The sequence below is a fragment of the Protopterus annectens genome, chromosome 1.part1 (genome assembly GCF_019279795.1).
Source record: "Protopterus annectens isolate FY-2018-M chromosome 1.part1, PAN1.0, whole genome shotgun sequence".
NCBI classification, from domain to species: Eukaryota; Metazoa; Chordata; order Ceratodontiformes; family Protopteridae; genus Protopterus; species Protopterus annectens.
Window position 1 is genome coordinate 568,562,760 of NC_056726.1, and position 26,228 is coordinate 568,588,987.

Here is a 26,228-nt window from a genome sequence, read left to right on the forward strand (position 1 = left end):
TAGACGATTGAATCCTGACAGATTCCAGCAGGTCTCCAATAGGTGTGGTGGGTGTCCATAGTCATGGTTGGAGGCCTGTAGCTAGCTATGATTTGAGTAGGTGTTTTGTCAACTGTTAAACACACTCGAGATGTCACCCATGCAACATACTGTTTGTCCAGCCTGGAGGTGTCTATGTGTATACTAATGTTCAACACTCCACCTCATGTGGCTTGGGTCTAAATGCATGATGGGATGAGTGACCTGGCAAGGTTGGTGTGCTCTCCACAGCTAGAAATCAGGTGTCAGTGACTGCACAAATGTACGCATCCTACAGGGCAAGGTACGCTTGCATTGACATGGGTGCCATGGTAAGATGCATAGCTCCTGTTACAGCAAGACATCTGTACAAAGGCACATATCAGTGGTGGGTAAAGGCCAGTAAATAGTGTCATTTTATGAATCTAGCTGCAGCAAGGACGGTGTCACACTCACAGGTGTACTCTGCAGAATATGACATCTGACAATGACATGCATGATAATTTGTCATGACTTCAGTCTTTAATGGGTTGCCAGTGATATGCCAGACAATGCACAACTGTCATAGGCATTGACTACAAATATGAGGCAGGCATGTGGTCAGTGTGCAAAACTCTGGACAGTTGTCAGGTATGGCCTCAGTATATCACATGCAGTTCAACACACACATCTGCACCTGTCGTGTAGTATTCACATACCTTACTTACAGCTCTTACATTTGTAAGACAGGCATCTGTATCAGAGTAATATTCACAGGTGACATATGAGTAATTACAACATCCCAGATAGCTGGCGTACCAGTGACACACTCAGTATTGGACAACAGAGACTCCAGTAGTAGTCATACATGAGCTGACCTTTGCTAGGGTGACTCAGGGACCAGAAATGTGCTCCATGTCAATGCATGCAGGGCAAGAAATAATGGCCATAGGTGCTGGACAGCAGCATGTGAGTCCAGAAGGTCTTGTTGCAGCCTAGTGTTTATTATCCCATTTGACATCACTGCATCCCCCATTCTGCATTCCATTACATGCTTACATGATTGACATACCTGTTATAGTGCTCAGGAGTTCCCTCACAACAATGCAAATGGTTAGGTTTGTTTAGTCGCAATCTGTCTTTGAGTGGATTGGTTGAGACTTGTGTTACATAGGCAGCAGGTTGCCTTTTGTAGGTACTGTTCATGAGCAGGTGATGGCCTGTAAACCAATCATTGTCTCCCACTTGCTACTTTCATCCAGAGCAGCCAACGGCATAGCAACACAGTGCTATAATTATGGCTTTCATGTGTTCCTTGCCCCTTTTCCTTCCCTGTGTGGATGACATTATGGGGGTGTGGAGGCTACAGCTTCACAGACAGTAAGTGGGAATACCTCTCAGGAGAGGACATGTGGAGACAGCTGTAAGTCCATAGTGTTGTTATACACATGGAGCATTGCTAATTTAACAGGGTTCATCTGGACATGCATTTTCTGTGTGACTTGACATCTGACAGTGATATGTCTCTGACATACATCTCAACTATCATGATGTCTACAGACTGCCCAGGGGTCCACCTGTTATGTTTTGTCTGTTCCTTAGACAAGATCTGTTTTTGTGGAAGCAGTGGAAAAATGTGAGGATTGTAGTCAGAGTAACTGTTGACATCCATTGCTGTTTCAGACATCATCTCCTTCAGGGATGTTATGTTACAATAACACCTGTGACACTGTCAGCTGTTTCAATTTGTAACATCATTATGTGAGATATGTTCCTCTTTCTGGCCCCCTGGCCCCAAGTATGTCATGCCTTGTCCAGATGTCTTGCAGTAAGAGGGTCAGAGGTATGTGATATCATTATTTTTTGACTGCACTCAAGGTATCACCCCATTGACTTAGCAGATTCCTGGCAGTGGTATGCTGCATAAGTGGCCATGAATATGGTCTTACCCTCCGGACATTCTGTAAAAATGTGTACATATGAGAGTTATTTATGTCTGGACATTGTGAAGTGACTGGCAAGACTGTGTAGCAGCATTGTGGGTAGATGCTTGTTTGGCTGGGTAGGGAGAGTAGCAGATGTGAGTGTCACAGATCCATTTCCTATCTGACTGTGCATGCTGCTATGGCTGCTGGTGGTTTATCAGGTGTGTATGTTTGTTGGGGCAGACTGAGAAAGGTCCTGTAACACCTCCGGATTCCCAGTACACTGTGAGTTGGGCCAGTATCTGTCAGTGTATTGTGTGACTGGGAATCAGGATATGTAAGTTCAAACAGTTGTTCTACTCTGGAGTTCATTTCAGGTACTGGTATGTTGCTGTGACTGTGGTGCAAATGGTTGTGATGAACATTTATGCACCACTGTCTGCTTTTCCTTTCAGTTCCTTCCCTGTAGTGCATGATATATTTGGATATACATGGATAGCTGCCCAGAACTGATTTGGGTTAGTGTTGTGTTGATCTTACTGTGGTTCAGCAGATGCTGGGTGACATGGTTGGTGGCTGTCACAGGTTTTCCCATTCACTTACATGACTGCAGTCATATGTCTCCACTGTCCTGATGTCTTCACACTGTCCTGATGTGTAGCTCATATGTTTTGTCTGTTGGCCACAACAGTTGTGGGTTTCTGAGAAATCACTGGGATGATGTGAGAATTGACATCAGTAAAGTTTGGCATTCATTTGTGTTTCAGACCTGTAATCTGTCTGGCATTATATGTTAAAGCACACCATGCCACTCTAGCAGACTTCTATGTGTATGACCGACATATTTAACAAATGTCACTGTTGTTTGTCCTTTATCCCCCCCCCCCCATTTGCCAGGCATTTTTCAGTTTTGTTGCAGTAAGAGGTTGGTCATCTGTCTATATATCTTGGTATGTATATATACATATATATGTATATAACAGTATTATGGATATATAATTCCCTCTTATGTTGATTGACTGTTGTGCATGATATGTTTGTAAAAACATTACAAATTCCTATAGCACAGATGGTGTAGAGGTATGTTGCTATGACTGTTGTGCCCAGGATCCTGAGTTCCAGACTAGGGAGTGATTACTTTTTTTCATTAATGTTAAATGATCAGAATGAATGATATGTTTGTGAAAGCATTGCAGATTCCCACAGCTCAGATGGTATCATGGTACTTTGCTGTAATTGTAGTGCATGGCATCCTGGGTTTGAGACTTGGCAATGCTGATTATTATGTTGCTGGGCAGAACAAGGGCTGATGGAGACACAGTGATTAAAGCACTTTTAAGTAGTTATAAGTGGGTTTGTGTTGTTTTGTGCAGTGCTAAGCATTGCTAAGACATGGTTAAATAAAGCCTCTTAGCTTCACTTAGCACCGCTTACTCCCTCTTACACCCACGCTAATTTTCTTTAAAGAGAAGAAAAAAGGGCGATAGGAAAGTGGTGAGATGGGGGCAAGCAGAGGGTAAAACATTATGAAAAGCAGCTAGGGATATGCAGGATGGATGTAGGAAAACACCATAGCTCTGCATTGCTTCAGCAGCAACAGCTGTGAATTACATGTATTGAATTTGGAATTTACAGCCTCACACCCCACAGGGAGGGGTGTAGTTACAGACAATTTCAGAGTAATCAGTGGGTTGATTGATTAGTTTCACAGTACATGGGGGCAAAATGTAGAGCTATGTATGGGCTAATGTTTTTTTTGCGGGACAGATGCTCTTTTTCTAAGGTGAGAATGGGATGTTGGGGAAGGGCTGTTGGTATGTTTGGGGAGGTAGGTTGGGTGGGATAGGTTGCATTTGCAGACAAACAAGACAGCAGACAGGGGTAGTATATGACACTTGAGGGGGGTAAACACCTTTAACAAGGAGGGTGGTTGGGAATCCAAAGCCCATGAGCCTCCAAATGGAGACAATGGGACTGAGGTCCCTATACATGGGCAGTCATCACTGATCTTTCATGGCCCCAAAGGTGGCTGCACTGGGGACTGGACAGGAGGGGCAGCCTGCCCCTTAGATGCACCAGGTGGCCCTCAGTCTGGCGTAGCTGCCTACCAAACTCTGATCCTATGGTGCTGTGCACCAAACCCCGGACCTGACTGTGGGTGAAAGGCTTCTGTCTGTGCCTGCTCCCAGGGGGGATGGACCCATCCCCTGAGGCAGTTCCACCTGAAGGTGGTGCAGGACCAGAGGATGTGGAAGGCCCAGGTTGGGTCCCAGACATGCTGGGGTCTGGTGCCATGGCCAGATGAGGTGGGACAGGCAGATCCAGTGGGATCTGCCTTCCCAAATGCGCTATGGTGTTGAGTTTTTATAGAATATGTTGGTTAGCTGTAAACAACACATCTCCAGATTAGTTATAACAGCATTCATAGGTGTTCCAATTATCCCCATGAAACAGATTTAAAACAGTTGCATAGCAAAACAAATACATGCATAAATGGACCAACTGTATACATCATAACAGCATGACAGTAACATTGATGGCAACAGGCCACCAGCAATGGTATTTGAACAAGGTGTGTTAATATGCAACCAATCAAATATAAGAACAATAATATAACACAAGTCCCAACATTAGGGTTGGAGTAAAACATACCCATAATATATGAATTATTCTACTGATCCAGATGAGGGGTGGGGGGAGTGACAAAAAGTCCATTAACAACAGTTTATGCTTCTATTTTCTACAGCAGTACTGCTCAATACTCTATGGGTCGGCCAGGGTGGGGGGGAGTCCATTAACAACAGTTTATGTTTCTATTTTCCACAACAGTACAACTCAATACGCCTATGGCCCATAGCTTCTGTAGTGCAAACATACCTATTAAACTGTCAGCCTAGAATGGTATGGGGCAAACTGTGACAACTCTGGAAACATGCCTAGAGGGGACTCGTCAGGGTTACATATCTGGCACAGGAGGGGTATCCTGAAGTGCTGTTATGTGACTGTGCTACTGGCATACTTCAACTGGTTTCCTATCTGTGTTCAGGGCTATTGGCAGCAGTGACCACTAGAAGTGACATCATGACACTTGAGAGACATGTATCGGGAAGAGTGCATGTTGTATGTACCTATCCTGCTGTCATTTACAGGCATGTGGTGTAACAGTTGTACACAGTTTATTAGTATACATTTCATACAGCTTCTACCAACATTTCCTTAACTGTACAACCTGTGGAGAAAATATCTAATACTCCGATTGTTTCTACATTTATTCCTGATCCCTTGTGCGTTGATATGGACATGTCTTAGTACCACTCTCTGGATTCGAACTGTGACTGTGTGTGCAAAATTAACAACTGAGCTATTTATCATCACACTGAGCTAATGGGGAACTGCTATTTCAAGTTTCAATGGTTTCTGCCTAATAGTCTCTTGTTTAGACAGTCTGAACTTTTAATCCTGTGATGCATGCATGACAGATAGTTATTGCACTGTGCATTAATCCTTTGGATTACTACAATCGGGAAAGCAAAGGTTAACACAAGGCAATGCTGCATGGAACACAATTTGAAACTTTACACATTACTGTTCAGGGTTCAGAGCTTAGTGCAGTATATATTTCACATTTCAGTTATATCTTGTTTTACAGCTCCACTATCTGCAGTTTCTCTTACAGCTGGTTCACAGACAAAGCTCAGTTAATGTAAGCTGTCATAGCCACATTTGCTGTGAATAATCTGTATACATTCTAAATGTCTACAGCAACATACCAGAATAAACACAACAGTTTTTAAGGTAGTTTTATTGCACATCAATATTAGTCTGTCAACATTTTTATTTATTTAATTCACACAGTAACAGTATACCTACTAGCAGTAAGCAATGTACTCCTTCTTAATGATTTTAACAATATACTGCAAAATAGATTTGTACACACCAAACTGTCAGCAAAGCCTCAGCAATCTGTCACCATGGCCTTCCATGTTCACAGCCCTTTCTGCTGTAGCTGTAGGGGCGAAAAACAAACATTATGCATATCTGTCTGTCACATTCTCAGGCTAGTATTTGCTACAAATTACTTGATAGTGATACTTACACACTACTGGAGCATTCCATGCCCATGCATCTTGCATCCACTCAGCCAACAGCACCCCCTTCCTCCATTTTAGGTCAGCATAATGGTGCCATACCTGCTCACCTGTCTGGGGGATGCCAGTAGCACTGGTGAGATCACATGCGAGATGGTCCCAGGCTTCCGTTTTGTATTGTGAGCCCAGGTACTGGCCCTGCAGCAGTCTCTCATCATGGTTTTTGACAAGGAGCCAGCAATGACCCTGGACTCCTGAATGCTCCAGCACTGCACCCAAAAGTGAGCTCCCTCTCCAATACCAGACATGTTCCTGCAGAGATCAAACTAAACAGTTTATGGCTATATTCCTGCTTGCACAGTTTAAATACAGCCATATTCCTGCCCTTTGCTGTCATTGGACCATTTTGAAAATGCTGAGCACAGCTTAGCAATGGGCAAACCCACTAAGATTGGTTGAACAGTGCTTAAAGGAGTATTTGCTGAGGACTGCCTAACAGTGCGTAAACCCACTTAGCTGAGCTAGCTACTGCTTAGCAATCATGTGTAAGTGATGCTTAAACCTGGTCAGCATAGCTGGGCATTGCTGACCATTGCTCACTTTTCATTTAAAAAAAATATCAGGATAATGGCTTCATTTAGTAGGTGTATATGATTTACTCTACATGACATCCCTCTATGTGCTCTCATTACATTAGCAAGGGGTGTGACTATACTGTATGGGACACTTGTGCATACATAGGTGATTTCACATGTTACATGCACTCACACATCCATTTTATACCAGCTACACTACCCTGGTTGACAAAAAACATTTACTACATAGTTTAAGTTTAAAAATAAACATTTTAACACTGCTTTCCATATAAAAATAACTTGTATGTCTTGGTAGTCAAACCATAAATGCCTACATGTAAAGCCAGGACTCTAACCACTACACTATGTCAGTTTAGGAGTTTACGCTGTATATTTCTATTTATCTCCTATGAGATGTTTATGCAATGCTAAGCAGAGGGCCATAACATACACACCTGCTTAGCTACGCTTAAACATTCCTTAGCATAGAAAAAAAAGATTTATTATATTATTATTATATTATTATGTTACATAGTCAGTATTGTGGTTTTCTGACAAGTCATTGAGGACTGCAGTCAGGAAATAATGGCATATATTTGAGTTTCAGGCTTCTGCTCATCAGAAATTCATGCTAATGCATATCCTGTTTTCTATTAACTTTCTAAGTTTGTGAGGGCAATATTTAAGTACTGTCTCCATTTTTAGTGCTTTGTCACCCCATTATTTGTGCCTTTGTCAACATGGACTGCTGTCAGGGAATAATGGCAAGCATTTGACTTTCAGACTTCTATCCTTTGGAAATTCATGCTAATGCATGACCTGTTTTCTATCAACTTTCTAAGTTTGTGAGGGCAATATTTAAGAAGTGTCTTTCAAGGCTTTTCCCCCATTGCTTGTGCCTTTGCCCACATTTCCTGCTTTAGCAGGTTGCGAGATGTTGTACAGCACTTTTACAATGCAGGGGGTGTGTCACACACCCCATGCATTGGTTTCCTGCTCCCGTATGTATCTCAGTGTCCACAGACACTGAAATATAATTTATTTCATTTTGGTGTCCGTGGACACTGAAATACTAGCATAATATTAGAGAAATTCTCTAATATTATGCCAAACTGGGTTTAGAAAGCACTGTACGGCACTTTTTGAGTGCAGGGGGAGTGTTCATAGTCCGTGCACTACTTAAACATGCCCCTTGCACTCATTCATGGTTCATGTCCATTTAGCCTAAACAGCAGCACGACTTCATGAATATGCAAGGCATGCTGCTGTGGCTACATGGACACGAACCACTCCATGCAGAAATAGCACTATTCCTGCATGGAGTTTATTGAATCCAGGGGACATACTTTACCAGGTGTCTCTAGATGAATAAAAACATTCATAAATCCCTTTATGTGACTTAAGTTTATTACTCGTTTGTATATCTCATAGGCCATCAGTTATCTATAAGTACTTCTCTTAGACATGATGCATTATTATTTATAAGAACAATATAAATAAATATACATTATTATTATGAATTCTGCTATACATTGCATGTTATGTCTGAGGCTTTTAATTACTGCTTAAATACATTGTGACTCAGTGAGTACATGCATTAATTATATAATCCCGTACTGTGCTTAAACTATGGCAAACAGTATAATGGAAAACCCATGAATATTTAACTAGACTTGGGAATAAGTTGTAGATGAAAGCAGGAAAACAATGTCCAAGATTGTAGCAAACTCTTGTAAAGAAGCTACAATAGAACATAGTGCAGGAAAATAATATGAGGTATAAAACTTCTGTCCAATATTCCTGTTAAAACAACAAAACTGGCATAAGCTGTGACAGTATGCTCTAACCAGGCCTCACTTGTCATCTCTCTTCTTTGTGCTATAATCTATTTAGTTGAGCTGCCATTAGCTCTATGTTGCAGACCTCTTTGACCAGATTCCTCATGTGTACTACCAGCAGGGCTGTCTGCATATTTCAGGTTCTTCATACTGGCACATGAGCTGGTACACAGCACTACAGTATAAATTAAAGTTGTTATTTGCATCACTACTCCACTGAGTGGGAAAAAGGCAGCTACAAAAACATAACATTAGCACAAGTAATTATGTGGACATTTAACAGTACAGACCTTCTAGCATGCATTGTTCTGGGCAGCATCCATCTGTCTCATTACCTGACACTAGGTCAAGTGTAAAGTAGACAAGGCCTACAATTATCAAGTTCACTTCTGTGATGCTCAACTCCCTGGTGGCATTTCCTATTTTGGCATAATGGTTAAGGTCTTTACCTCACAAACACAAGATGCATAGTTTGATTCTTAGCTCTCTTCACTGGCTAGGCTGTAATAATCTGCAGAATGTTAGCCTTGTACTTACCTCTGGGCCTATTAAATCACTGCCAGTGAAATTTGTTTGTGCAATGCCAGCAATTCGTTTTGAGCTCATTTTTCTCTATATCAGATTTTATATGACTTTGGACAAGGTGGTTGTGGAGTGGTCGGTGGGGACTTCCCTGCCCCCCCCCACAAAAATCTTTGTGTGTGTGTGTGTGTGTGTGTGTGTGTGTGTGTGTGTGTGTGTGTGTGTGTGTGTGTGTGTGTGTGTGTGTATGTGAAGCTATCCCATATCCAATTAGCCACAGGCAAAATCCCCTACTAAATCATTGCTAGCTATAGGTCCCCCACCATAAACCAGGATAAGCATATTGTGTACCTAGACATACTGGAGTCACTGACCATACAGCCCATGGGTCACATTAAATATCCTGCCATTGGCTGTGAAACATACAAGACCACAAATACATAGGCTCAGAGGTACATGGACTTTGACAATGCTCTGGATTAACTGATCAGCAAATCCAGCAGGATATATAACAAAATAAATAAACTAATGTCCAAAAATAAGTGGAAACTTGTTCAGCAGAAGAAGACATTCCTCACTAGTTCTCCAAAGCAAATTATGAAGCAAAAATAGCCTCACTAACTTACAAAAATCACAAGGCATTTTTTAGTTATATCTGAGATCTTCAGGGGGATATGCAGCTTTGCACAGAGCTGGCTGTGAATGGTACCACCCATGGTCAACGGGAGGATAAAGCCGATCTGTTAGTTGTCAGATTTGAATCAAACTTCACCCTTCCCATCCCCAGTGGTCATCCCCCAAGTATACCTGCACCATTCCTTAGACTATTATTTCAAGAGAGTAGCTCATATCTTCACTCTCTAAGGCCAAAAACATGGCATCAATGGGACCAGAAAACATCCAAGGTTGCCTTTTAAACAACTTAAAACATGACCTAGTGGAGCCACCTGGATCTCTATGTAACCACAGCCTCTAAATAGACTATGTTCCAGCAGAATGGAGGATAGCAGCAGGCATCCCTTTTTACAAAGGAGGACCATCAACCAACCCAGGGAATTATAGACTCATAAGCCTGACTAGCCTCATATGCAAGACCGTGGAAAGAATCATTATGGACCTTATCAACAAGGGCATACGTAACCTCCAGACTCTGGACCCATCCCAGTTCAGGTTTGTTAAATGTAGATCATGTTTGTTACACCTGGATGATTTCTTTGAGAAAGTCACCAAGGCCATGGATGAGAACAAGACCTAGCAAGACCTAGCCAAGGCATTTGACACAATCCCCCACTTAGATTTTATAGAGAAACTTTCTCAGTTGGGAATTAACCTCTATGCCACCAGGTGGGCAACCAACTGGCTCCCTGACATGACACATGCTGTCAAAGTGGGTGAATTCACCTGTAGCAAAAGGGCAGTAACCAGTGGCATACCACAGGATTCTGTGCTTGGCCTTTTACTGTCTTTAATTTATTTCTCAGAAGTCCAGGCAGATGTGGACAGCCTGTGGCTTACTAAGTTTACTGATGGCTGCAAATTGGAAACAATCATTGAGTCCCAGAATGTTCCTAATATACTGCAGGAAATATTAATCAAGATGAATGATTCATGCCAAAGCCATGGGTTGAAACTAAATGCAAAAGAATACATAATTATTCCCTTTGGAAATGTCCACACCCCTGATAACTAGAATATCAACAACCCCCCCCCCCAAGAGTTGACCAAGTGCTACACAGTCTGGGTATTCAGGTTGATAGCAATCTGTATTTTGACCACCATGTGTCCACAATAGTGAGGAAATCCTTCTATGTGGCACATCTCATAAGTAAAGGCAGGGCATCCAGACCAAAGGACGTTATAATTCCATTATATTCAGCCCTCATCAGACAAATAATTGAGTACAGTGCACCCTTTTGCATGTGCCTCAACAGACACCAAAATGATCATTGAGATGATCAATAGAGATATAGCAAACTTCCAGACACTGGACCCAACTCAGTTTGGTTTCATCAAGGGTAGATCATGCCTACTCAGCCTGGTGGACTTCTTTGAGAAGGTCACCAAAGCAATGGATGAGGGCCAAATCATTCACACTGCCTACCTTGACCTGGCCAAGGCATTTGACACAATATCCCACTCAGGCATTGTTGACAAACTCAAAAGGTTAGATACAAATCCGTATGTCACCCAGTGGATAGCCAACTGGCTCACAGACAAGACCCAGGAAGTTAGAATTGGGGAGTCCAACTCTACAAAGAGGCCAGCCATAAGTGGAGTCTCTCAGGGATCAGTCCTTGGACCGCTCCTTTTTGACATTTACTTCTCAGATGTCAAGGCCAATTTCAGTGGTCTCTGGCTGACTATATTTGCAGATGATTGCAAATTACTAGCTGTCATTGAATCTCACACTGACACAAATGTTCTCCAGGAGGGGCTGACACAGACAAACAACTGGTGTCAGAGTCATGGACTAAAATTAAATACCAAGAAATGCATAATAGTATCCTTTGGGAAATCATCCATCCCTGGTAACTATCATATTGACAACACACCCCTTAGAGCTGACACAGTAGTCAGGGACTTAGGGACACACATAGATAGTAATCTTGCCTTTGATCATCACATGTCTACAGTGGTGAGGAAATCATTATATGTTGCACAACTTATAAACAAAGGTATGGCATCTAAGTCGAAGGAAGTCATTGTTCCACTCTATTCAGCATTCAACAGACCTGTCATTGAGTGCAATGCCCCCTTTGGTATGTATCTAACTAGGAATATCCAACAACTGGAATGTCCACAGAGGTTCCTCATTAAAACAATACAGAGTGTAAGTAATATGTCCTATGCAAACCACCTCAAGGCCCTATCCCTGTATTCTGTCTCCTACAGGCTTTTGAGTGGGAGATCTATACCTGGCATACAGGGCATTGTCAGACCCACTCTGATGGACCTCCTCCATATCCATAAAACAAACAGTACCAGAATTACCTGTTCTAAATACTTAAACCTTGTCTGTGATAGAAATAGGACCTGCTGGAGAGATAGGTATGTATCCCAGAGACTACCCAGTGTATGGAATAGGCTCCCCATCCATGTGAAGTAGAGTTTCTCCCTAATCTAATTGAAGTGCAACTTGGACAATTGGATAGGAAATCGAAAATTCATCCTTGGTTTGGCACCTATGTCTCTAATGGACACATGTAACCTGTAAATGGTTTATCTCCCAGGCCTATGCTTACACTTATCAAGGGTATCAGAACATGTCAGAGATTTGGGATGCATGGCTAGGCTTAAAAAGGCCCTTGAGGTCATTAGCCTAGTAAACTCTGTGAACCTATGAACCTGCAGTAGCTGGAGAGACCCCAGAGGTTTCTCACCAAGAAATACAGGGTACACAAAATAAATCCTATGTGGAAAGATTGAAAGCTTTATCACTGTATTCTGGCTACTACAGACAAGTAAGGGGTGATCTGTATCTGGCTTACAGGGCAGTCTCTGACCCAGTCTTGATGGAAATGTTACACATCAAACTGCATGATGGGGTCACTTGCTCCAGGGATCCTAACTTAGGCTCTGACTTGAACAAATCATGCTGGAGAGATAGCTACGTCTCACAGAAACTATCCCATCTCTGGAAAAACCTTCCCATTTGATTGAAGCAGAGACCCTACATGACCCTGTTCAAGCACATCCTAGACCAATGGATGGGTGACTACAAATTCACTCCTAGAGTGGTGCCCATGCCCCTCATGGACAGAGGCAGTTGGTATTAATTGCCATATTATAGGATCATAACTCTGTGAACTTCACCCACCTCACTATGGATAATTGGGAAACTCAAGATAAATATGGCTAGGCTTGTAACGGATCACGAGCCTTTAGCCTAGTAACTTCCTATGAACCTATGAACATATGTAAGGAGAAATAGTTTCAGACAATACCTAATAAGATACTGTGCTGTAGAAAAAGGTCTACCATTTGTAAATGCTTTCCACAAACTACAAACCTCTTATTTTATTTTTACTTCCCAATAAGCTTTAAGCTGATTATAGTTTGTTGCAAATGGTCTCTTTCTGGAACAATACAAATCTCTTCAGAAAATAGTAACAGATAATGATTTTCACGTGCTTTAAACACAGGACAATTCACAAATGTAACAAATGTCTGGTTCATGTAAGCATTTTTCTAATTTTTAACACGCTATTCCCTGAATTACTTTGATTTGCAATTGACCATTTGTTTCTCATTTTTAGGGTAAACGTTTCCATCGACTGATTTTTCCATTTCTAACACAGTTAATTTAATTGAAAAGAAACACTTCTTGCTAGATGTTTCTTGTTAGTCAGTGGGTAACAGGACAAAGTATAGATATTACTATATTTACATCTTAACTGTTTCAGAAGCACCATTAGTGCTTCAAAGGCTATTAAACTTTCATTTAGAGCACATAATTAAGTCACTATTTACAATGTACACATTTCAAGCAAACTTATTTTCCTCAGAAGGCCAGCACAACAATCTTCCTCAACAACTTTTTCAACACCACTTGTAAACATGCACTTTATGCTTGTCACAAAAATGTTCTCAAAAATTTTACATCAGTGATAACCTCACTTAACATACCAGTTTTCTTCACTTTGGATATATTAAAATATGTTTTGTATTTGAGGAATTTTAAGTAGCTTTTCTAGAATCATAAGCAATTTGAGACCAAAGTGCTTCTGAATTCATGTGTTTTACTTCATATAAATTGCAGTAAGCTACTTTTTTTGCAAACTGAGAATTTAATACATTGCAGTATTGTAGTATTTATTACCTTATTCACCCAGCTTCAGAAATATCTTGAGCATATATTTGACTGCAAGAGCATTTTCCAGCAATGTCTAAATAAGCTTAATATGTTCAGTATTGACAGACAACATTTTGGCGATTTATTCTACCATTCTTTGGTGTGCGACCTTTAAGCAATTTCATGTCACTATGTTAAAAGAACTGAATAGTACTTCATCATTCAACTGTTTTCATGCAATTATTTTAAACCTGACATGGCAGTTGTTTTGCTTACTTTAATCTTAGACCAAAGCTTTTGTTTTCTGGCCCCGGGTTCTTGGGTGTGACAAAAGCGAAGCCCATGACACTGCACAACATATCAGGCAACAGTCTGTGTTTAATTAATGTTGCAACATCTGAACTTGTAAGTATAGTTTGCAGCACTGATCTAGCAGCCAGATGGGAAAGCATTTAGCATTGCTTTCTTTAGTGAAGGCTACTACTTCCTACTTTCTTTGGGGAAAGTTGGTCCTCAGTTCCTTTTAATCCACATGTAAACTAACTTTTGTTAAACTTGCAGTAACTCAGAAGCATTCATTGTGGTAGCCTGTAGAAGAAATCCAGTTTTGACAAAAGAGTAGCACTTCTTCAGCAAGCCAAACATTCAGTTCAGTTTCTCTGCAGGTGTGTATGTTAACATATAGAGAACAACAGATGTTTTCTAAATGTTTGGAAATCAGCTGATATGATATTGTAATTGCAGGCAACAATAAAGGAAAGAAAGAAGTATGTATTCAGCAATCAGTGAATGCCATCTGAAGCTAGCTGTATAGTATGCAAAAACAATAGGGTCACCTTTGTAGGCTTAAGTTGTCTTATTTACAGTGCAGTTGGGTAAATTCCTCAGTTAAGCAATACAGTTAAAATTAGTAATGCACTTCACTGCCTATAGTATGAGAGGTGACCACCACAGTCCTTACCAACTCTTTGTAGGTACCACAGGTGAGGTCAGGTCAAGCTGCCCTCCAGCTTCAGATGGTGGAGAAGACTTTGAATAGATCCACAGACCTCTCTGGTCTGTCTTTAAAAAACAGTAAGCTTTCGCGGTACATAAATTCTACTCATTGAGAGGCCAGCATATATATATATATATATATATATACATATACATATAATATATATACAGTGGATATAAAAAGTTTACACACCCCTGTTAAAATGCCAGTTTTTTGTGATATAAAAAAATGAGACCACAATAAATCATTTCAAAACTTTTCCCACCTTAAATGTGACCTATAACCTATACAATTCAATTGAAAAACAGACAAATCTGTTAGGGGAAAAATATAAAAAATAAAAAATGTACAACTAGCTGGCTGCATAAGTGTGCACACACGTAAACTAATACTTTCTTGAAGAACCTATGTGATCTAGTAGGTTTATTTGCCAACCACTCAAGAACATTTTTATTAAGTCTAGGAAATTTTGGCCATGTTGTTCATTGTAGTTGTAGGGGTCCCAGTTTATTGCTAGGTAATTAAAATCACCCCAAGTAATGGAGATAATTTAGTATACTGAGGAATCATACAAGCTTATCAGTGGCCAAAGAAGGTGCTCTGTAACAAGTTATTAGTTGATTCTTAATCCTGTCTACAGTGATCTGTAGTTCATTGAGTTCAGTGTTGGGGTCTCTGGGAATTTGCCTGGAGGCAATATATTCTATGATGAATAGGGGGGCTCTACCATATCTGCCACTGATTGTATATGCAACAAAATCTGAATACAAGGAATGCACTATTTACAATTAAATCAAGTGTAATAAAATACACTGACAGAAATGTTTGAAAAATGCAGGCATGCCATGAGATCATTCCTTTATTACTTACATTTCTGGCACAGAGGAGAGCCACCTTAATGTAATCCTATTTGAAACTGATATGTTAGTTATGGTGGAATATCCATCAAATGGACTCTGCCTAAAAAGACATTAATGGGGCAGCAAAAACATTAGCCAGTATGCAGAATCCTTTAAGCAGGCCTTCCTTAAAAAAAAAAAAAAAAAAAAAAAAAAACAAGCTGGACTGTTGAACAGTCACCCCATGCTAATACGTATTGGGCTCCCTTGGAATGACATCAGCTATTTAACCAAGTACTGAAGCCAATTATCTTTTCGTTCTATCTATGCATCATTCAAGGTGAAGGAAGGAGTTCACTCTGGATCCACATCTTACCTGCATTTGAAACATGCATGGAGAGTTCGGACATGTCTCTCTCTATATGTCTATCATGGTTTTATGTCTCAAGTTATTCATTGCTATATGTACCACTACAATATCACAGTCATGTTGTCAAATGTTAGGGCTGTTGTAACATCAGGAATCTTGGCGTCTAAAGATGAATCACTATAACCTTCTCCTTGCCCAATCTTGTGCGTCATGAACCTGTGTGCCTGACAGAAGAATATTCTATCAATCAAACATTTATATTGCTGCTGCTATGATACAAAGTGCTTTATGAATATTTAGAGTGTTTTTGTTCAGGTTCACTATTTATGGGAGGTATGCATGAAATGGATGACAGACCTGATTTTTGCTGAGACCTATTCTTATTTCTAGGAGTACTTGAGAGGAATTCTTTTAAACCCTCAACATAAGACATATTGGTGGTATTAATGAATGATTGTTGTAGAGCTGTATGTAGCTTCCAGGGCAATTTGTTTTTTTATGAGAGGAAAGCCTCCACATTATTAACATATTTACACCTCTCACAGATGGAATCATTAATATTATCAGCTCATTATCTGTAAACATGAGGCAGTTTATACATTGTCATTTGAGACCTAGTGCCAAAAGGAAAGCAACATAGGAGAAACTAGTAGACTAACCTTCTCTCTTTTCCAGTGCTTAGGTGTTTAGATGAAAAAATAATAACTTATAATTTTCTTTATAATTATTCTACATATACATAAGTAGAGAAAACTAATGATCATGTGATTTGAACTAGTAAATTACAGCAAAATCCATTATTGTGCCACAAAACTATGACAGCAGATCTATCAATTCCTTAATGTATTTGATGTCTCTTCATGTACCCTTGAAATATTGCCTAGTTTCTGAGTAGATGCAAGCTCACTTGCCATCCAAAATTCAAGGTTTACTACCATATTCTTGAAAATGCTTCCATCAAATGACCATAATGTCGATGGAAAATATTGATTTCCTACATGTCTAAAAGGCAGAATGTTGGAAATGACATACCCAAACTTCCTGGTTTGACAAGTTCAACATAACAGGAGGTGACGTCAGTCACCCATGCTATGCACATTAACATACTGTTACACTCAAAGGTCAATTGTACATTAATTGTACTATTTTGTATGGGGGGCTATGCCCTCTTCACCCCCACACCCCCTGTATATTAAATATACCAACTCTAGGATCACACTACAGTGAGGAAATGGGCTAATTCCCTATTCCACACTGAGCAGCGACCTCCCTAAACAATGTTGAACACAAAATATCAATCACTACCCATCCGCTGTAGTGTAGTTGATCATTTGTGGTTTGACATTATGGTGACTTGGAAACTGCAAGTCAAACACATGCCATTCGAATGATGCAGTTTCCAAGTAAACCAAAATTCAAAATGGCGGCTTCCACTTTGACTCAAAATATGGCAGACCTCCTGGAATCCAGTATGGTGCCACCAGTGTGCATACTGCACTGAAATGGTAATATAAACAATTTCAGCATAAATAACAACAAGATACTGTATCGCAAATTCTAACAAAAGCAAGCCTAACCTCCCCATTTGCAACACAAAAGCATTAACCTGAAAATACAAATGATCTAAAATAAGCAGCTACAGTTCCCTAACTTTAGTACAACTGCATGCATCCAAGCAAGTTTACTGCCTTATGAGCAAAAGAAGACCAGTATATTCTCACAGCACCAAAAGAGCCTCCTAAACATTGTTTAAGCTTAGGATTTTCCAATTTGGATATTAATTCATAGTTATTTTTAAGTTTACATATTTCTCATTGTATTATGATTTATAACACTGAATAAATGAAGCACCTTTAACCTTTGTTGGTAAACATCTCTGCCCATGCTTAGTTTGACCAAGGGATATCACATAGCATATCAGTCATTTTGCTCTAGCAATAATACAATTTGACATGAAGGACTAATTACTTACACACAAAAGTGGCAGTGGTATTATCAGTGACCACCACTTCTGCACACATTACCACTTTACCCACTTAGATGACTGCAAAAAGAGAAGTTGTGCAATGGACAAACACTATTCACAGAAGTGTAATATACTCTTCACCTCCCTCTTCACTCATCAGCTGAACTTAACTTTAACATGCCCTTAGTTAGTTAGTATAGAACATTTGGAGCAGTTGATATTTCTACCACAGTTATTATTACTTCCTCTGAGTACTGTAGTAATACTACTCACTCTGCGTATTGTATACTTTTATGTAGTTTGTACAGAGCATCTGGTGGCAAACTATTACTACTGCAACTACTACCACTTCTTCTGAGTGCTGTAGTAATACTACTTCCTCTGTGTACTGTACAGTACTAGCACTATGCATAATCCTGCTACTCAGCCTGTATGTTACTTGCCATTTTGAGTACTGCATTGCTAATTTTGACATGTACTACAGCTGTCCAAGCCAATCTACCTGTCATCAAGTACATATGTACAGGGTCTATATTACCATATTGAATGGTAAAAATGTCGAACGCTCATATGAACGAAAATGGAGAAGAACGAACTTGCTATTGTTGGGGGCTGTGCCCCCCACAACCCCCGCTAAATATATTTTCCAACTCTGAGGTTGCACTACAACGAGGAAAGGGCAAATATTCCAATTCTCACTGTACTGCAACTCCAAAAACACACATCCGCTCTCATCCATTTTCGTTCATGTGAGCGTTTGACATTTTTACCATTCGATATGCTAATATAGACCCTATGTACATATGTTATCTAATCGCAGAGCTTGAATAATAATCTGAAAAAAATGTCTTCTGCTACAGCTTTAAATCCTGTGGTTCCTCAGTACCACTCTTTGCTTGAAATATATTCCAATTGCAGGTAGCTTAAAATTCCACTATCCAAAATCAGCAACTAAATACATGTCCAGATTTACTCAGGCCATTATATTCCATAAGCCTCCTGATACTACTCTGTACTAAAACATTGTCAGCCACAAAAATATATTGTGTGCATTCTAACCTACAATAAGTGCCACACTCAAAATAAATAAAGTCTGTGTGTGTACAGTCAGGCATTCACCTCTCTCACCTTATTCACCAGAGTCTTATCCACTCTGGCAACATCCACCCAAACCCAGGCCTAACAACTCAGTCTAAATTCATTAGCCTATATACTGGACATTATAGGAAATGCTAAAGGATTGAACATCATTCTTAACAATACAAGAAGTACCTAAATTAATGCATCCATTGTTGAAGTTAACTAGCTCAACTAGACCTCATTTTCATTTTGAAAACTTGGTTGAACATGACTGATTTTGGTAATATTGACCCCCTTCTTGGATTTGCCATTCTTAGGTAAACACATTCAGGAGGTGTAGCATTTCTTTATAAGGATAATCTAACATGTTTCCTCTCCCCTCACAAAATTCCTTTTCTGCTGACTATGACTTTATAAGTCAATGAATGTAAACTTCTCATTGCTGTCTGTATCAACATTCCATGAAGGAAGGAAGATGGCATTGCTGTGGGAGCCTTGCATTCAATGAACTCAAACATCAGCTTTGAAGTCATAATCCTTGAAAATTTCAACATTTATTTATTATTAACCAATGAAGCCATACACATCCCCCTTTATAACTTTATGGAATCTACTAGAGCAGATAAAATGGATCTCCCATAAAGATGTTTTATACTGCTGCATTCATTATCAGCTTCAATTTTTACCATATAGAACATTACCACAAATAAGAAAAATAAAAGTTTTGTCTAGTCTTACATCATCCTCACATGCAACATCACTTCCATCAACTATGCACTATAAAGTGCTAAACTGACTTTTTTGTACTTCCTTCCATTATATGAAGCTGCACCCTACATCAATCAGCTCTTTCTAACCACTTCCACAAATCTATACCTACTCAACAACAACAAAACCATTTATACATCATCACTGGCCTTGATTACCTCAAAGATTAACAAACTCATGCCTAATGCAGATCATGTAAGGCACTCACAACACAAATCATATAATCCCAGTGATCTGTGTAAATTATACACAGCCAGAAGTAATGTAAAAATGACAGCCATACTTTCAAAATATCTTTTTTCATTTAACTTCAAAAGCTGAATGAACACCACCCCTAAAATTTAGAAATTTAGTTGGCCATCTTCTTCATCATGGTTAGATGTATAACTTACCATGCTCCCAGCAGCTGAACATTTTCTCAGTACCCAAATGTTTCTCTAATAACTTTCTCAGACCTGTACAAAAGCTCATCTTCAATTTAATTCCCAGTTATAATATACAGCCTGCATCTGATAAGCATCCTCCATTAGCATCGTAATTGCCTCAGTCTACAAACTTCTCATGAAAGTCACATCAGGATACATAATCACAGACAGTCTCCCAATAGACCTTACTGCTCCTTCTTTAACTTACCTAGTAACTCTACTCATCAACAGATCCGCTATGGAGGGTATTAAGCCTCATATGCCTCCTTTCTGGAAATAGTCCCTTTTTCTTTCTCCTGGCTGTAGATGTCCCTTCCACTTCCTTTATCAACTTCTGTCCTAATGCGTTATTTCATCCAATTTCAGAGGGTATGTAAAATATGCATCTACAAACATCTTATGTGGTAACTCCAAAAGACAAAATGGTTGTTACTCAACATGGATTTAGACACATCATGGATTCAGCAGGTTAAACCAAGAAATACACAAATTCTGACAAGAAAGTATGCAAAAAAATAGTGAGAAGACGCACTCTAAAAATTCATGTAGAGACTTGTCAATTGCTTAGATGTGTTATTAAAAGGGAGGTATAATAAATACAAGTTAAATGTTGTGACAGAAGAACTTAATGTATAGCTGCAGCTTCAGAAATTGATTGAATATTTGCATTCCATGTGCCAGTAGACAGAGGTACAGAAACCTGGTCTGTGCAATAAAGGAAGCACAGAAACATAATTTCTGGGTACTCCATAGCACTTGTATTACTATCAGAAAAAAATAATTGTACTAAAATCACTTTTTGATGATATCCCTAGTTCTGTCTCAACCGCCGTTCTGACTTACACATGCTTGTTTACAAATGCTGTATGTTAAGAACATGTCTGCTGTGTCATTTCTCGGTATCCTGTAGAGGTAATGCAGGCTGGACAGTATAATAGCCTCTGCAGCCCAGAAACCAGTGGTCAGCTTGTGTAGTTAGCTACAAGTGCAGTTGGTAATGTATTCTGCTGTGAATTATTAAAGGTTACCGCAAAATATTTCTATACAATCATTGTAACATTGTTCATCATTTTTCAAATTGTTAGTACATAAGAAGTAATCCTACAAGCCATACTTGTATATTGTTATCAGATATATGTCTCAGCAATTTCAAAGTAACCTTTTTTTTTTTTCAGAAAAACCACAGCTAAACATAACTGGGATCACAATTACCCACAGCAGTATAATTGTGTCATGGTATTCTACAAACCCTGTTACTGGACCAATTCACGTACGTATAAAGGCAGTCTGCCAGTTTGTAAAAACACGTGGACAAAATTGTGAAAGGAAAAATTCTGAATCAGAGCAATCAATGCCTTCATCAAATAACACATTAATATGGTCATCCCTTCAACCATTCAGTACATACAATATTTCTTTCTATGGAGAATTCTTTATGAACAGCAGTGGAACCCCTTTACAAAATACCATTCTGGAAAGCCAACTGATTGACACAAATGAGACAAGTAAGTTATGCCCTTATTATTTGTTCCTAATAGTACAGTGAGAACCAAAGTGTATTGGGTAATAAATAAAAAAGTGTGCTGCATTTTATAGTTAACATATAGAAGGTTATTCCATGCATTCCATCTTGGACAGAAATATTCTGACTGAGGTAATATATCCAATATAATATATGTTTCCATGGAAAAGTGTAATTTTAACAAGGAAATAAAATTAACATTTGAAAAAGTGCCACTTTTTTAATGGAAAATTAATTTAAAATCTTAGGCAATTTGTGAAGGCCAGCTACAGTTTTTCCCTTCCTTTCCAATGGACTTTTAGCACATTCAGATAAATTTCTGAATGAATCATTACCTTTGAAAGTAAGCTGGCTTGGCACTCTTGAAGGAATAAACTAAAAATTCGGCAAGAGTTTTTTTTTTTTTTTTGCAGAACCTTGTAGTAGAAAAATTTAACTTGGAAACTTATGTATCAGCCTTTTTATTATCACCTCATCTTGTTCATGTTTTCCTGCATAGTTCCTATGTTTACTGGAGATATGAATGCAGAGAAAGTGAACACCTGTCCTATATTTTTGGTCATTGCAAGCATTTTATGTTTTTGGACCAAAGTTAAAAGGCATGTTAGATGCTTTGGCATACCGCTCTTCACCTATAAATGTAGAAAGTGATGCATAACGGTTTGTATTTGTGCATTGATGTGAAGGCAGGTTGGGGTTATGTTGATTCTCCTGCTCACAGTTATATGTAAGTGTATTACCTGTTTATAGAAGTCGTCATCTCCTGCCTACGTATTTAGTGAAGAACTACACGGAATAAAATGTATTATGTTAGAACGTGTTTGTAGAATCTCTGTTGGTTTGAAATATGCAGAAATATAGAAAATGACAATAAATGGCAGATGTGATTAATAACATCTGTAACAAGGATTTGAAAGAAATACATCATCTGTTGATCTTCTCTTTCAGAATAGTTTTAGGGACAAATGAGGTATGGTAACAAACCAAGTTGTCCTGGGACATCTTCAAGGGGGGGGGGGGGGTTAGGCTGATATATTAATGGGAGTTAAGTGGGTTGGAGAGGTGAAAGGGTTAAATGGAGGGAGGGATGATTGGGAGGAAATAAGATAAGGGTGGGGAGTGGCTTAAGGGGTTTAGATAAGGGTAGCTGGGTGAGTAATCGCATTTTGGCGTGAACTTGCTACATAGCAGGATTACATCCAAGACGACTTCTAGGAACTTTGGTGGTCAGGTATGCCTTGGGAATTAATCGGACTAGGAAGAATGAGGTGAGTATGGTGGGATAATATTTCCTTTCTTTTGCTAATGTTATTTTTACTGGTCGGTTGGTGTTTTTTTTTTTTTTTTTGTCTGCTACAGTTAATTGCCAGGAGGGGGGTATACTGGTGTAGGTTAACACAGGGGTGGTTGTAAACTGTAGGCTTAATTTAATTTAAACATTAATAAGTTGGGGGGAATGAGCTTTGTAGGCTTAAACGAGTGGGAGGCATTGTTATAGTGTATGGGTATAAACGGGTAGTTAGTATTTCAGATCTTTCAATTTCCCCTTTTTTCTCTGTTTAAAAAAAAAAAAAAAAAACTCTGTTGCCATTACCGGAAGTGAGTGAAAGTTTGTCAGGGCCATACCTCTCAACGGTTTACCTCCCGGGTACGGTGGTTCTTTGGGCTTGTCTGGTTTGAAGTCTCTGGTTGCTGTCATGAATCACATTGTTTGCTAAATTTAATTTCTTTATGGTGGGCAGGTAACATTTTCTGAAGGAAGTAGGTACATATATTTTGCGGTAAGTATTTAGAGATTGGCTATTGGTTTGTGCCGGGAATGTGTTGTGTGTCGCAGTTTCTCTTTGTCGTCACTCTTGAGTGGGGGGTTGGCATTGGCACACTTTCTTATTGAGGAGAGCTGATGCGTTAGAGTACATCTGGGCAGGGTTAGCTCATCTGCTGCTCTGGCGTTGGATGTTGTTGTTGTCTTTTGGCTTTTTCCCGGTTAGGGGTCACCACAGCAGAACTCCAGTCCGCTAATGATTGGCAGTAGATTTTCATGAATGCTGAGGTGCCAGCTCGATGTTCAACCTTCAACAAAGACACGCCCTTTACGCATGTCTTTTGAACACCCACCCAACTGCGGGGAGGACATGCAGACTCCACAAAGAAGGCACTCCCCGCACTCCAGCCGAGAATCAAATGGGAGAACCTCTTGCTGTGAGGCAACAACACTACTGCTGCACCACCATGGAATGTAACAAAAAAAAAGTTATATATAAAGTCGTTCGTTGCATGGAAGGGCAGTCATGAGGAGATTGCTGGTGACTGTTGATTGTCCATTAATTCTCAAGTGACAGTGTACACACAGGCAATCCTTTGCTAAACAAAGAGTTGCACATTTAATGCAGACTTAGCAAGAGCGATAGTAAACGTCTATTTGCAGCTCACAATTCTTTGAAACCCACAGATCCTTGAAAAGGGGTAGTTTGGTATAGACTATCAGGCTCTTGCATCCTAAAATAAGGTATGGGAGTTTGAGCCTGGTTAAATTATCTTACCTGCCAGCTCTGACTAGGGTATTTTACACACACACACACACACACACACACACACACACACACACACACACACACACACACCCACCGCAAACAAACTGGTCTATCAGTTTAGTAGCTATGAATGTGATCGCTCTGCAATTAATTGGTGCAGAGGCAGAGCGGTCAGTTGGTTGGTAGACGAGACTTTGGAAGATCTTAGTTTTTGAATTGAACTGCATTGTTATTGAGGAATGATGCGAACACAAGAATGAACACAAGAAGGCAAGTGTTTCAGTTTACTTTCGCACCTGGGAATAGTGGGGCTTTTTTTTTTTTTGGAGCGGGAATGTGTAGGACTTACACCGCTTGTTTTGTTTTATGAGGTAATGCAATGTAGGCTTTCAAAGCAGAGTGCTCCCTCCCATTTTGAGTGAGTGTGTGGTGGTGGTTGTGTGGGTAAGGCGAGACTCAGCATACCTCTCAACTATACAGATTTCCACAGAAGGCCCAGAATTTTCCTCAAGGGTTTGGGCCGTTCCTCATAAGGTGTGTGGTTTTCTGGCTAATAAAGGGTGATTTAAGTTGTTCAATGACCGAATAGTGACATATATTTCAGTTTCAGTCATCTCCTTCAGATGATGCAGAATGGCTCAAATCATTTTCTTTTAGCAGCTTTCTAAGTTTACAATAACAACACTGGAGTCTGTCCCTATTTTAGGCCTTTTTCCCCATTGTTTTGGGGCTTTGTCTAGATTTTTGTAGGTATGGGGGAGAGTGAATGGTGTAGTACAGTTGCTGAGGGAGGTACGCCTGAGTTGGTAAGCTGAAGAGTATTGATCATTAAGCAAGGCAGTAGAAATGGCACCTTTAAGATTTCAACTCTATTGCAGCTGTTTCAAGTTTTCCGTGGGAAACAAGGCACCTGGTGTAATGTTCTTGCTGTGCAGGCATACAGGAGTTTAATAACACACAAAAAAAAGAGAGAGAAACCAAAGCAGGGGCTTTCCTATATCAGTTGTACACATAGGACATAGCAAGTATTCTACAGCATCTGGACAGTCGAAATCCTTGCTTACAGGCAAGGTATCCCACAGGGTTCTGTCCTGGGCTCTTACATGTTTGGACTGTCTTTCGGACCTAACTTTTCATCTGAGGTGATTTACAGTTTATATGCAATGTCCTGAAATTGGGTGAACTGATTACAGGGTTACAGATAAGGCTTGTCTGCAAATAACTGGATTAAATTGAACAGTTGGGTTCAAGGGAATAACATGCTGATAAATATATCAAAACTCAGCATATCAGGTTTGTTAGACATACACTGACAGGGGAATATTTACAGGGGAATATATAACACAGTTATTGAAATTGTAGACTTATTTAGGATTTGGGTATAAGTAGTTTCAGTTAAGAGTTTTATAATCCACCAATGGGTTAATTATAGGGTAGTACTATAGGTTGTATAAAAGATGTATAGAGCTTGTAGGTGGGAAGGGTTTGACTTGATGACCCACAAGGGAGGATGGGGCGCTATTTCAAAAGGTGTTGTTTTAAGCTTAGTAACCTTATTGTTGAGCACAGGTTGCAGTCGCAGCCTTTGTGTTATAAGAAAGGTCATAGTGTTAAGTCTGATGCAGGTACACAAGGCTTAGGGTTTAAAATTCTCATCTTTGTTCCATTTTGAAAGACCTGCTGTTTAATTTGCTTTCTTTTGCAGATTGCGAGGTATGGAAATGGAGCAGGCATTGGCCGATGACTGGAAGGAAGGGCATTTGGAAGGAGATAAAGACTCTTTCAATGATGGTGCACAGAGGTGACAGATGCATGGAAACAGAAGACCCATGGTCAGTGCCCTGATAAAAGAGGAGTGAGGAGTAATGGATGTTGGTTGCAGGGAGGTTATTTGTTGGAATGGGGTTGCAGGTAATCTGTCTCCTTTTTTTCTCAGGGGAGGAGCACTATGATGGCAGGATCACAGATGGCAACTAGGTTAATGGTTCTA

General features: G+C 39.8%; 1 protein-coding gene across 1 annotated transcript in view; it reads left to right on the top strand.

Annotated features, from left to right (window-relative positions):
* Positions 1–26,228, top strand: part of LOC122814881 — a 1,525,389-nt gene that overhangs the window by 574,487 nt on the left and 924,674 nt on the right. The window contains exon 11 of the mRNA XM_044087155.1: positions 21,358–21,687. Within this exon, the coding sequence (XP_043943090.1) occupies positions 21,358–21,687 (330 nt within the window). The remainder of the gene's footprint in view (positions 1–21,357; positions 21,688–26,228) is intronic.